The sequence below is a fragment of the Notechis scutatus genome, chromosome 14 (genome assembly GCF_049901735.1).
Source record: "Notechis scutatus isolate UNSWTSFEM ecotype Mainland chromosome 14, rNotScu1.2, whole genome shotgun sequence".
NCBI lineage: Eukaryota > Metazoa > Chordata > Lepidosauria > Squamata > Elapidae > Notechis > Notechis scutatus.
The window spans coordinates 5,395,747-5,406,769 of NC_142022.1; the positions used below are offsets into that span (position 1 = coordinate 5,395,747).

At 45.4% G+C, this 11,023-nt stretch overlaps 1 protein-coding gene across 2 annotated transcripts in view; it reads right to left on the bottom strand.

The window, feature by feature from the left end:
• Nucleotides 1-10,730: 10,730 nt before the first annotated feature.
• POLA2 (DNA polymerase alpha 2, accessory subunit) overlaps nt 10,731-11,023 on the bottom strand; it is a 25,437-nt gene continuing 25,144 nt past the window's right edge. For both annotated transcript variants that reach the window (XM_087943627.1, XM_087943628.1), the window contains exon 18: nt 10,731-11,023. This exon is cut by the window's right edge and continues 96 nt beyond it. In XM_087943627.1, the coding sequence (XP_087799753.1) occupies nt 10,973-11,023 (51 nt within the window). In that variant the 3' untranslated portion in view covers nt 10,731-10,972.

The window sequence follows — 11,023 nt, forward strand, 5'->3', positions numbered from 1 at the left end:
CTAACATTTTCTAGCCATCTTGTGGAGTTACTGTCCTTGTCCAAGCCTAGGGTGTTTGTCTTCTAGAGTTTAGGGCTTTTTAAAAGGATTTTTTTAAAAAAAAAAGAAAAGAAAATTATACAATTATAGAGCTCAAAGGAACCTAGAGGTCTTTTAGTCCAACCCCCTGCCCAAGACAGACAACCATATATCATCATGGACAAATAGTTGTCTAGAATGTCTTGCCAACATTCAGATACTCTTGGGGATCTTAGATCTATTATTATAGATCTCGAAGGGACCTAGAAGTCTTCTAGTTTAGGGATTTTAGATCTATTATTCTAACGTTCCTTGAAACACCAAATTGGTTTAACCATGGTTTGATGTTCCGTCTTAAGACATCAGTTCTTGGCTAAAAGAGCCAAGAAAAAGAGAACAGGATTCTTTTCAAAAGTACCATAGCTCTATTAACTGCCCTTCCCACTCTTGGCAGGTTGAAAAACCGATCCCACTTTGCAAAAAGAAATGTTCCCACTGTGGATTTTAGGGTTAAAAAAAATCAAACCACTGGGAAAAATGTGCAGTTTCAGGACTGATGTTTTGTTTATCTCTTAAATTCCATTTTTTTTGCAGGTGTTTGTGCAGGCATCCAAGTGGTTTTGAGAAGTGGCACTCTATTATTATCCATTTAAGCCCTCAATGCTACGGAAGAAATAAAATGCCAGGTTCAAAAGTGTGAGATTTCCAAATAAAAAATAAAAAATAAAATAAGCTGCGCTTTGGGTGGCCTGAGAGAACTAGCATTTAAATTTCTGTTGGGGGGGGGGCAATCCTCACAAGGTTGTTGTAATCATTAAAATGCAATTAAGGGATCCAGGCAGAATTCTTGGGAAGGTCCTTTTCCTCCATCGCATTTCCATGTGTCGGTATTTGCAACTTTGGAAGAATCAGTGGGGGGAAAAATAAATAAAAATAAAGGCAACAATCCCTAAAGACATGGAGTGGAAAATAAACAAATTCAAAATCTGTTCTGAGGAAATGATTTTGCTGGATCAGCTAAAAATTTTTTACAGTGTGGAGATCTCAAGGGCAGTACGGGTGTCATATGGGCAGTCCTCAACTTATGACCACATTGAGCCCAACATTAATGTTGCTCAGTGAGACATTTAAGTGAATTTTGCCCGGTTTTCTTACCACTGTTGTTAAGTGAATCACTGCAGTTTAATAACACGGTCGCTAAGTGAATCTGGCTAGTTAGAAGGTCGCAAAAGGGGATCACATGATCCCGGGAGACTGCAACCGTCGTAAATATGAGTCAGTTGTCCAGCAGCTGAAATTTTGATCACGTGACTTTTGGGATGCTACAATGGTTGTAAAGTGTGAAAAAGTGCTCACAGCTCACTTTTTTTTCAGTGCCGTCGTAACTTTGGGTCACTAAATGAAATAAATCAAGGACTATCTGTATTCTGACCCAGCTTGGTTGAAATTAAATGAAGCGTTTTTCTTGGGAAAACTGATTCTGCTTTGCCTCCACAATTTTCCCACCCCGTTGACCTCAATAAAGGGGAATTTTAAAATTACAGACTGCAAGTGGTGGATTGAATCAGGCAGCTATCAGGGAATCTCTAAATCACGTGTGGGAGAGAAAAAAGAGAGAGGAAGAGATTCAATGAGAATGCCTTGTGTTGCAAAACCTTGTATGGAATTCATCCTTGGGGGCTGTTGAACGCTTGGTACTTTCGATTTCTCTATCCTGGAACTTTCCAATTTTGCATCGTGCAAATGACATTTTTTTCCCCACTCTGCAAATAAAAAGCAATCTGAATTTCTAGCCTCATAAAGTAACATTTAGAGCAGTGGTTTCCAGCCTCAGCAACTTTAAGATGGGTGGGCTTCCACTCCCAGAATTCCCTACCCAGGTTGATTTAAGAGGGGTGGACTTCAGCTCCCAGGATCCCCCAGCCAGCATGCTTTATGGACTTCAATATCCCATCTGGGAATTCTGGGAGTTGAAGTCCACCCCGTTTGAAGTTGCTAAGTTGAAAAACTTTCTTTAGAGGTGTTAATCCTAAACATTCCCTATTCAGAGAAAATATATATATATATGTTGGCAAGTTGCAATTTGTGGCCAACCTCCGTTGTCGTGTGGCCGATCTTCCCCCTCCCTGTTCTTCCCTTTCTGGACACCCTTTTTGTATTTCAATATTTTTCTTTCCCATAGCAATGGTTGTTTAGCTAACAACCGAACTGCACTCTGCCTAGCGAGGAAAATTAAACTTCTGAACTTTACTAACTGTATCCCTGGTTAGAGGACAAAGAAGATACAAGCACTTGGAAGGATCCTGCGCAGGTAGTCCTCGACTTACGCCCAACTTGTTTAGTGACCAAAGTTTTACAACGGTATGCATCATAGTTCAGATGGATTTCTGCAGCATAACACCTTGTGGGAACGTGTGTTGTGTTGGCACGGAGCCTGCAACATGGCGGCCGAGAGATTTCCTTATTGATCTTCCCGATTAAGTGATATATTTGCAGAAGCTGTTTTGTGTGTGGGTGTGTTTGTGGGTGTGTGTGAGCATGAGAGGGAGGAACTAATCTTTCTTTGAATGCTGTCCAAATTCTAGATTTTGCAGATTATTCTGACAGGCCGGAGATGAGAACAAATTAAGAAAATTAGAGGAAGCTTCTCAAAATTGAAAGAGAGGATGTCAGAAAGTCAGAGCTGGGCCCCCTTAGGAAGGAAAAACATTGTGAAGACTGAAGATTACAGCAGGAATTCTGGACAAGAAGCCCTTTGGATCCTATTCTAGGTTAGCAGATGAGCTTGGTGCAAAGGTGGAGCGTAATTTCAAGCCTTGGAAAGGAGACCACCAGGAGATCTCACTGCCCGCTGCGGACTACACCGGGAAGCTGAAAAAACGTCCCTGCCATGGCTCATGGCTTCCATATTATAGGTAGTACTAACATATGGCCACCTTGAACCCAGTGTTTCTGTTGGTGAGTTTTGCCCCATTTGACGACATTTCTGTCCACGGTTGTTAAGTGAATTGCTGCCATTGTCCAAATGAATGTTTAAGCGAGTCCGACGTCAGAAGGCCCCCAAATGGAATCACACAACCCCTTTTGCAGGGGGGACACTGCAACCATCGTAAGTATGAGCCAAATGGCTGAATTTTGATCATGTGACTGCCCCCCCCCCCCGGGTGGATGTTGCATCAATGCGTGCCAAGTGTCAGACTTTTCATCCTGGGACCATGGGGGGGGGGGGAATGTTGTAAGTCTGTAAAATGGCCCCGTCGCTTTTTCTATTGCAACTTCAAATGGTCACTAAACAAAATCATCATATGCTACCACTAATGTTTTTTTAAACCTCCATACACACTAATGCACGCACCTGGAGGATTTAAGCCATAGATAGATAGATAGATAGATAGATAGATGGATGGATGGATGGATAGATGGATAGATAGATAGATAGATAGATAGATAGATAGATAGATAGATAGATAGATAGATAGATAGATAGATAGATAGATAGATAGATAGATAGATAGATAGATAGATAGATAGATGGGATGGATGGTAGAGATAGATAGATAGATAGATAGATAGATAGATAGATAGATAGATAGATAGATAGATAGATAGATAGATAGATAGATAGATAGATAGATAGATAGATAGATAGATAGATAGATAGATAGATAGATAGATAGATAGATAGATAGATAGAGAGAGAGAGAGAGAGAGAGAGATGTTGAGACTCTAGAAAAAGTGCAGAGAAGAGCAACCAGGTTGATGAGGGGACTGGAGACTAAAACATTATGAAGAATGGTTGCAGGAACCGGGCCTGGCTAGTCTAGTGAAGAGAAGGACCACGGGAGACAGGAGAGCATCTTCCAATATTTGAAGGGCTGCTACAGAGAGGAGGAAGGAGGTCAAGCTATTTTCCAAAGCCAGACAAGGAATAATGGATGGAAATATACAAAAATCAAGGAGAGATTCAACCTGGAAATAAGGAGGAATTTTCTGACAGTGAGAACAATCAACTGATGGAACAGAGTTGTGGGAGCTTCATCCTTGGAGGCTTTCAAGAAGAGACTGGACTGCCACCTGTTAGGAATGGTGTAGGGTGTCCTGCTTGGGCAGGGGGTTGGACTAGATGACCTACAAGGTCTCTTCCAACCAGTGGTGGGATTTAAATTTTTTTTTTACTACCGGTTCTGTGGACATGGCTTGGTGGGTGTGGCAGGGGAAGGATACCGTAAAATCTCCAGTCAGAGGCGGTATTGGCCGGTTCTCCGAATTACTCAAAATTTCCGCTACTGTTTCTCCAGAACTGGTCAGAACCTCTGCTTCCAACTCTGATGATCTGTTATCTATTTCCTGCTTTCTGAGGAAAGCCAGGAAAATCTGATTTTGGAATTCCTCTTGGGCCAGGATGCGTCCCGGGTGGGCTGGGCTGGGCGAGGGTGGAGGAAGGAGGAGAAATATTCAGGCTGGGCTGAGCTTCGCTCTGCAGATTAGGGCCCAGCTGACTCCTGACGTGCCTCTCCGATATGACTTCAAGATTTTGGCATTTGGGGCAGGAAAAAGAGCCCTTCCTGGGGGAGGGGGCAGCATTGGCCAAGGGTCCCTGGGTCACGGGAGGAAAGACCGATGGAAGCCCTAAAAGAAGGGGGGAATCCAGGAATCTTGCAAATGAGTTCAGGGGGGAAAAGTGGATTTTCTCAAAGAGGAAAAGGAAATATATGCGTGTCTCCCTTCCTGTTTGTCTCTTTGGTTTTTTTCCTTGGGTATTGTCACGGGAAAGACTCTCACACCCAGGTTTTGCCCTGGAAATTCCATCTTCTGAGGTGCACGGAAGGGTCAGTTATCCCGAAAAGAAACACAGAACGTAGAATAAGGTTTGGGAGGGACCTTGGAGATCTTCTAGTCCAACCCCCTGCTCGAGCACGGGAGTCTATACCAGGGCTCTTCAAACTTGGCAACTTGAAGATGGGTGGATTTCGACTACCGGCATGCTGGCTGGGGGATTCTGGGAGTTGAAGTCCACCAGTCTTAAAGCATCCTGGCTGGGGAATTCTGGGAGTTGAAGTCCACCCATCTGAAAGCCTGCTGGCTGGGGGATTCTGGGAGTTGAAGTCCACCCATCTGAAAGCCTGCTGGCTGGGGGATTCTGGGAGTTGAAGTCCGCCCATCTGAATGCCTGCTGGCTGGGGGATTCTGGGAGTTGAAGTCCACCAGTCTTAAAGCATCCTGGCTGGGGAATTCTGGGAGTTGAAGTCCACCAGTCTTAAAGCATCCTGGCTGGGGAATTCTGGGAGTTGAAGTCCACCAGTCTTAAAGCATGCTGGCTGGGGAATTCTGGGAGTTGAAGTCCACCAGTCTTAAAGCATGCTGGCTGGGGGATTCTGGGAGTTGAAGTCCACCAGTCTTAAAGCATCCTGGCTGGGGAATTCTGGGAGTTGAAGTCCACCAGTCTTAAAGCATCCTGGCTGGGGACTTCTGGGAGTTGAAGTCCACCAGTCTTAAAGCATGCTGGCTGGGGGATTCTGGGAGTTGAAGTCCACCAGTCTTAAAGCATCCTGGCTGGGGAATTCTGGGAGTTGAAGTCCACCAGTCTTAAAGCATGCTGGCTGGGGGATTCTGGGAGTTGAAGTCCACCCATCTGAAAGCATCCTGGCTGGAGGATTCTGGGAGTTGAAGTCCACAAGTCTTAAAGTTGTCGAATTTGGAGACCCCTGCCCTATACTATCCTCACTCTTGATTCAGGTGGTTCTTCGGCCTACAAATTCGTTTAGTGACCTTTTGAAGTTAAAAAAAAGTGACATGATCGTTTTTTCACGCTCATGACCACGTTTCACACTTACGATCGTCGCAGCATCCCCAATGGCCACGTGAGCAAAATTCAGAACATTTTGGCAAGTGACTCATTATTTATGACAGTTGCCATGTCTCGGGGTCATACGGTCCCTTTTTGTGACGGTTAGAGTCAACTAGGGAAGCCAGATTCACTTAACAACCGTGTGACTGACTTAACTGCAATGATTCAGTTAATGACGGTGGCAAGAAAGGTCGTAACACCGGGCAAAACTCACTTGTCTCGCTTTCCGAATGGAAATTTCGGGCGTCCAATTGTGGTTGTAAGTCGAGGACTCCCTGTACTGAATGAATGCATGTTTTGAGTTGCCACTGTCGGTTGAATGGCAGCTAATCAAACAAGCCAGGTTTGGGCCCAATCTAAAAGGCAGGACAACCTTCCATGCTGAATTTCTGACTCGGCGGTCACGAGTTTGCCTGATCCAAGATAAGGAGCTTATCTATGGGGCGGCTTCACCCTTCGAAAAGCTTCCGTTAAGAAATGAATTATTTTCAGCAGCGTGCAGGGAGTTTCCAGAAAATTGTGTTTCCTTCCCCTTTTTCGATTACAGGCCGTCCTCGACTTACAACCGATGCATTTAACGACCGAAGTTGAAACAGCTCTGGAAAAAAGCGACCCACAATCACACACCCAAGATTGTCGCAACATTTCAGCGTCTTCTCATGAACCAAATTCGGGCATTTGGTAACCTTGGCAAGGTTGGGGGAAAGCCGTTTAGCGACCACATGCCTCGCTTAACAACTGCAGGGATTCGTTTTAACAATCAAAGCCCCAAAGTTGTAAAATCAGAGGCGGCTCTCTTAGCGACCACTGGAAATCCTGCACGCAATTGTGGTCATAAATCTGGATAGTCAAGGCCAGCCATCAAATGTCCTTTTTTAAAAAAAATCCCAGGTTCTCCTAGGTTGGCCAGACCTTCTATATACAGGTACTCCTCGATGTACAACCACAATGAAGCCCAAGATGTATGTTGCTAAGTGAGACATTGGTGTAATGTCTTGAGTTTTGCGCCGTTTTACGGCTTCTTGCTACGGTTGTTCAGTGAATCATTGCAATGGTCAATTCATACGGTTGTTAAGTGAATCTGGCCTCGCCGTTGACTTGGGCTCCTCCAGAAGGTTGCCAAAGGGGATCACGGGACCCCTGGGAGACACCGACCCCCATCATAAATACGAATCAGATGCCAAGGATCTGTATTTTGGATCACAGAACAGCGGGGATATGTTGCCAACGATCGTGGGAAAAATAAGTCACAAGTCGTACTTTTTCAGCGCCGTCGTTAACTTCGGCCACTCAACGAACTACCGTAAGTCCAGGACTACCCCTACGGGCGGTTTGCACACCCGGGAGAGTTCGAGGCCGAGAGAAAACGCAGCTGTTTCGGCAGATGTTGCCGGTTGCTCGCAGGGGCTTTGGCAATGGGGAAACCGCGTATTGCACAAAGCCGCCTTCGGGGCCCCAAGGAGGAAGGATGACTCGGAGGGAAAGGAATTCGACAGGCGGCCATCGGGCGGGAAGCTCCTTCGGGCCAGGAGGCAGCGGCAGCGGCCATGGAAAGAAGGCAACTGGCTCTTGGTGCAGAGGTGGGGAGGAGCAGGCAGCCTGCCCCGAAGGCTGGTGGTGGGGGAGGACGAAACGTCAGAGGATCGGGGCATAAGGAGTCCAGTGGAGGAGATGAGATTATTTTTCTTGGAAAAGTCAGAAACCGGAACACAACCCTGATCCTCTTCCAATTTTTCCTTCCTTCTCTCCCTCTTTCCCTTCCTTTACTTTTCCTTCTTTCCCTCATCCTTCCTTTTCTTTCTCTGTGTCTTTTCCTTTCCTCCCTTTTCTTCTTTCGCGGTATCTTTTCCTTTCTTCTTTTCTTTCCCATCTCTTCCTTTTTTTCCCTTTTCCTGCCTTTTCTTTCCCTTTGCTTTCTCTGCGTCTTTTCCTTCTTTTCCTTCCTTCCCTTCCCTTTCTCTTTTCCTTCTATTCCTTTCTTTTCCCTCTTCCTTTCTTCTTTCCCTTTACTTTTGTCATTTCCTTCTTTCTCTACATCTTTTCCTTCTCTCCCTTTTCCTCTTTCTCTTCTTTTTCTTTCCCCTTTTCCCTCTTCCTGACGTCCTTTTCCCTTTGCTTTCTCAGCATCGTTTTTCTTTCTTTCCCTTCTCTTCCTTCATTTTTTCCCCTTTCCTTTCTCTGAATCTTTTTCTTCTCTTCCTTTTCTTTCCCTCCTCCTTCCTTCTTTCCCTTCCTTTACTTTTCTGTCTTTTCCCTTCCTTTCTTCTTTCCCTCTTCCTTTCTTCCTTCTTTCCCTTTCTTTACTTTTCTTTCTCTACGTCTTTTTCTTCTCTTCCTTTTCTTCTTTCCCTCTTCCTTTCTTCCTTCTTTCCCTGCGTCTTTTCCTTCTCTCCATTTTCCTTCCTTCCCTCCCACACCCTTTCTTTTCCTTCCTCCCCGCCCTCTCCCTCCCTTCTTACTTTTGCTTAATAAACAGGTGATCCCTTTACAACCACAGGGATTCATTGAACAGCCGTGGCAAAAAAAGGTCGTAAAATTGGGCCCAACTCACTTAACAACCTCTTCGCTTAGCAGCAGAAATCCTGGTCTCAACTGCCGTCGTAAGTCAAGGACTACCTGTACCAAGGAAAGAAAAATGTCTTTTTCTACCCCGACCTAAAAACCAAATTCATCACCCCCACCTTCGTTGCCAACTCAACCCAACGCTGCAAAATGCAACGCAAGGACTGGCACTCAGGTGCCAAAAGGGAGAGAATTTATTCACGACAGGAAGGAAATAGAATTAAACTTCTCACCGAGTTTTCAAACCTGCGTCTGACGCCAAGGCGCCTTTTTAATTGCTTCTATTAAACTCTCACTGCGTGGATGCTTCTTCCTCGAAAATAAACACACTCGCCGAAAATGGGAGCACGTTATCTGATAGGCTGAGGGCCAGATCTCTTATTAACATTACTGGGCTGCGCTCCAAAAAATTTTTTTATTATAAAATGTCAGAGGTGGAGGAGCGAAAATCAGCAAGGTTTTCATCCGGATCGAAACCAAGCCACTTTTGCACGCAGCCCACATTTTATAAAGCAGTCCCTGAATTTTGCAAAGGTCTTGGATTCCGGCAGGCCTGAAGTTTAAGGTTCACTTTCAAACAATTTGCTAATTGTTATTTAATTGATTTGGAGTCAGGCAGCTTTGCAGGCATAAAGAGTGGGGGCGGGGGGAACCAAATTGGATTTTGACCAGGGTTTCTAAAAACGGATCAGATCAAAAATCATGGCTAAACTCAACACTGGGGATTTTATTTACTAAAAATGACATGACACTCTTTGCAAAAAATTGGGATTTTGTCAGGTAATTTTGAGGGTGACCGGATTGCAGGAAGGTTGAGAAACTGTTTTAAGAATTGAAATATATATTCCAGCTCATCCCCAACTTCATTTTTAACCACAAGCATCCTTCTGCTATTTTTTTTTTTTTTTTGCCTATTGAAGGCAACGACTTGCTTAGACTTTTTGGAATTGTGGGGCGTGAGGGGGAGGAAACCCCACCCCAAATATTTGCCCTACTCCTATGAGCGTACTTTGAAATTAGATTTTCTGCATCAAATGGACGGCTGGAAACTTTTATGAAATGTATGTAATGAAAATCACTGCAGCACCATGATTAAAGCAGGTTTTCTCCATCTTGAAAATCTGAAGATGTTTGGACTTCCACTCCCAGAATTCCCCAGCCAGCATGCTTTAAGATAAGTGGACTTCCACTCCCAGAATTCCCCAGCCAGCCTGCTTTAAGATGGGTGGACTTCCACTCCCAGAATTCCCCAGCCAGCCTGCTTTAAGATGGGTGGACTTCCACTCCCAGAATTCCCAGCCAGCGTGCTTTAAGATAAATGGACTCAACTCCCAGAATTCCCCAGCCAGCGTGCTTTAAGATAGGTGGACTTCCACTCCCAGAATTCCCCAGCCAGCCTGCTTTAAGATGGGTGGACTTCCACTCCCAGAATTCCCAGCCAGCTTGTTTTAAGATGGGTGGACTTCAACTCCCAGAATTCCCCAGCCAGCAGTCTTTAAGAGGGATGGAATTCAATTCCCAGAATCCCCAGCCAGCATGTTTAAGATAAGGGACTTCCACTCCCAGGATTCCCCAGCCAGCCTGCTTTAAGACGGGTGGACTTCCACTCCCAGAATTCCCAGCCAGCCTGCTTTAAGATGGGTGGACTTCCACTCCCAGAATTCCCAGCCAGCCTGCTTTGAGATGGGTGGACTTCCACTCCCAGAATTCCAGCCAGCATGCTTTAAGATAGGTGGACTTCCACTCCCAGAATTCCCCAGCCAGCCTGCTTAAGATGGGTGGACTTCACTCCCAGAATTCCCCAGCCAGCTTGTTTTAAGATGGGTGGACTTAACTTCCCAGCCAGCAGTCTTTGAGGATGGAATTCATTCCCAGAATCCCAGCCACCATGACGGTGGACTTCCCCCAGAATTCCCGCCAGCCTGCTTTAAGATGGGTGGGAATTGGACTTCAACTCCCAGAATTCCCCAGCCAGCCTGCTTTAAGATGGGTGGATTCAACTCCCAGAATTCCCCAGCCAGCCTGCTTTAAGATGGGTGGACTTCCACTCCCAGAATTCCCCAGCCAGCCTGCTTTAGAGGGATGGACTTCCACTCCCAGAATTCCCCAGCCAGCCTCCTTAAGATGGGTGGACTTCAACTCCCAGAATCCCCCTTGCTTTAAGAGGGGTGGACTTCCACTCCCAGAATTCTCTTCCTTTGAGAATCAAAGCAGCCCATTGAACATCTGCCAAAACTTCATTTGTGGGGCAATCTGGATTCCAGAGGGCTCGCTTAGAAACAGGATTTGAACCTAACCCAAATCAACAAATTCATATATTTATATATGTTGATATCAGAAACAGGCTTGGATAAAAAAAAAAATTATCCAGAATAATGACGGAGATGTCATCCAGCTGCAGAGACCCAGAAAGCCACCATCAAGAAACTTAAGGAGATGCCAGATGTTTGGGTTGCTCAGACTTTGGGGATCCGCAGGTTGCTGGAGAAGGAAAGAGTCCTTTAGCTCATTCTCTTGAAGGCTTCAGGTGTTGGCGGAACCTGGTTAGATCTTGATCACTTGCGCGGCGATGCACGGGCTCTTCCGCTGGGCCCC